Below are 1704 nucleotides of genomic sequence, written 5' to 3'. Positions count from 1 at the left end.
GGGCGGCGGGGAGCCCCGGGCGGCCCTGCCTGTGCCGCCCAGGAGCGCCTGCGCTGCCCCGGCTGCCTTGGTAGTGTTTTCTGGAGTTAACAGCAGCAGCTCCAGTTGTGTCATTGGTTTCATATCAGGGCTGGACCTCCAGGCCGTGAGGAGCCTTTCATCAGGCTGTCTCTTGAGAAATCAGGCTTTCACCATTTCTTGTGATTGGAAAAATGCGCACTTGAACATCAGGCTGTTGCGAAAGAAAACACCTATGTTAGTGTCTGAAATTTCGGGAAATTCCAAAGGTCTTGGGTTGCGTGCCTGCCTGAGCTCGATAGAACTGTGCTCGATCATGGCTACGTGGTTGTCTTATCACTGTGAAATTGAGTAGAAACATCTGGTCAAGCTTGTTTTTCTGCCCTTGTCACTGGAAAGTCCCTGAAAGTCTCTCTCCTGATGCTCTCATTCCGTTTTCTGCTCATCTTAGCGTGTATGCCAGCGGTGCGGTCTGCAGCGTCTTCGGGAAGTGGGGATCCCTGGCGTCGGTGGGCTGCAAGCGCAAGCTCTCCTCTCCTGCCAGACTTACTGAGAAATGGTGTGGCCTTCTCCATTGATGACAGGCTTTTGTTTTCCTTCAGGGTCATCCAGCAGCCGGCACCCGAACCAAGTGACTCCAAAGAAGAGCGGCCTGAAAAACGGGCAGATGAAGAGCAAAGACGACGAGTGCTTCGGGGATGACATCGACGAGATCCCGGACACGGATTTCGATTTCGAGGGGAACCTGGCCCTTTTCGACAAGGCGGCTGTGTTCGAAGAGATCGAAACTTATGAGCGGAGGAGCGGCACTCGCTCCCGGGGGACCCCGAGCGAGAAACCAGCTCGCTATCGGCACGACGAGAACATCTTGGAGTCGGAGCCCATCGTCTACAGAAGGATTGTGGTACCCCAGAACGCTAACAAAGAATTCTGCACGGGTATGCCACGTCCCTTACTGGCGCGGATGCAGCCTCGGCACTTTGCCGGGGCGCGCGTGGCGGGTTGTTCTCCCCAAGGGGTGTCTGTCAGCTTAACGAGGTTCCAGCGAGGGCATTTCTTTATGTGAGATTGGATCTGGGCCTTGCATCTCCATACAGCCTTTATCTGCAGTACTGCTGAGACAAAAAATGCTCAGACAGGGCAACGAGGTAAGTGGTTCTGCAGGAGGGAACAAAGACGATGGTTGGAAACTGAGTAGGAACCATTTGGATCCTTGCTTTGATTTCAGGAGCGTGGCAAAACTGTGGGGACTTGATTGCTGGCTCTGAAGGGGGAGGGATGGTCTCAGGGTTGTGGTACACGGTAGCGTGTCGTAATTGGTGCTTTTGTTGGTAGAAGGCAGGAGACTCTGCATGCTTCTGATGCACCTTGGGTGGTAGTTCAGCTGGCTAGTGCCAGCTGGCCTCCTGCAGCTCCATTTCTGGTCCTCGCTGCCACTAAGCAGGCTCTTGGGTGGGGGTGAAGGCAGTGGAGTGCATCAGTGCTCGGGAGCATTTCATTTCCACGTCAGAATAAATCGAACTTTGGGTCTTTTCGTAGAGAAGCACTAAGTAGCCAACGAGCTGGTGGCCTGGCCACTGACAGAAGTGGGCTCAGCTCCTTGATTCGTCGTTCCACAAACTCCATAAAGGATTTTTTAAATGGTTCTGCTCTTAAACAATGTTGGGAGTTTTTCCTGCTTGTGTC

The 1704-nt window shown here is 53.6% G+C and overlaps 1 protein-coding gene across 1 annotated transcript in view; it reads left to right on the top strand.

Moving 5' to 3' along the window:
* The window catches only part of EDC3 (enhancer of mRNA decapping 3), a gene marked incomplete at its 3' end in the record, with an annotated part of 13530 nt that overhangs the window by 4334 nt on the left and 7492 nt on the right, over positions 1 to 1704 (top strand). The window contains exon 3 of the mRNA XM_010132220.1: positions 621 to 956. Within this exon, the coding sequence (XP_010130522.1) occupies positions 621 to 956 (336 nt within the window). The remainder of the gene's footprint in view (positions 1 to 620; positions 957 to 1704) is intronic.

Source organism: Buceros rhinoceros, unplaced genomic scaffold (assembly GCF_000710305.1).
Source record: "Buceros rhinoceros silvestris isolate BGI_N320 unplaced genomic scaffold, ASM71030v1 scaffold8400, whole genome shotgun sequence".
NCBI lineage: Eukaryota > Metazoa > Chordata > Aves > Bucerotiformes > Bucerotidae > Buceros > Buceros rhinoceros.
Note: the sequence above shows the minus strand (reverse complement) of the source record. Positions and strands in the feature narration are given on the sequence as shown.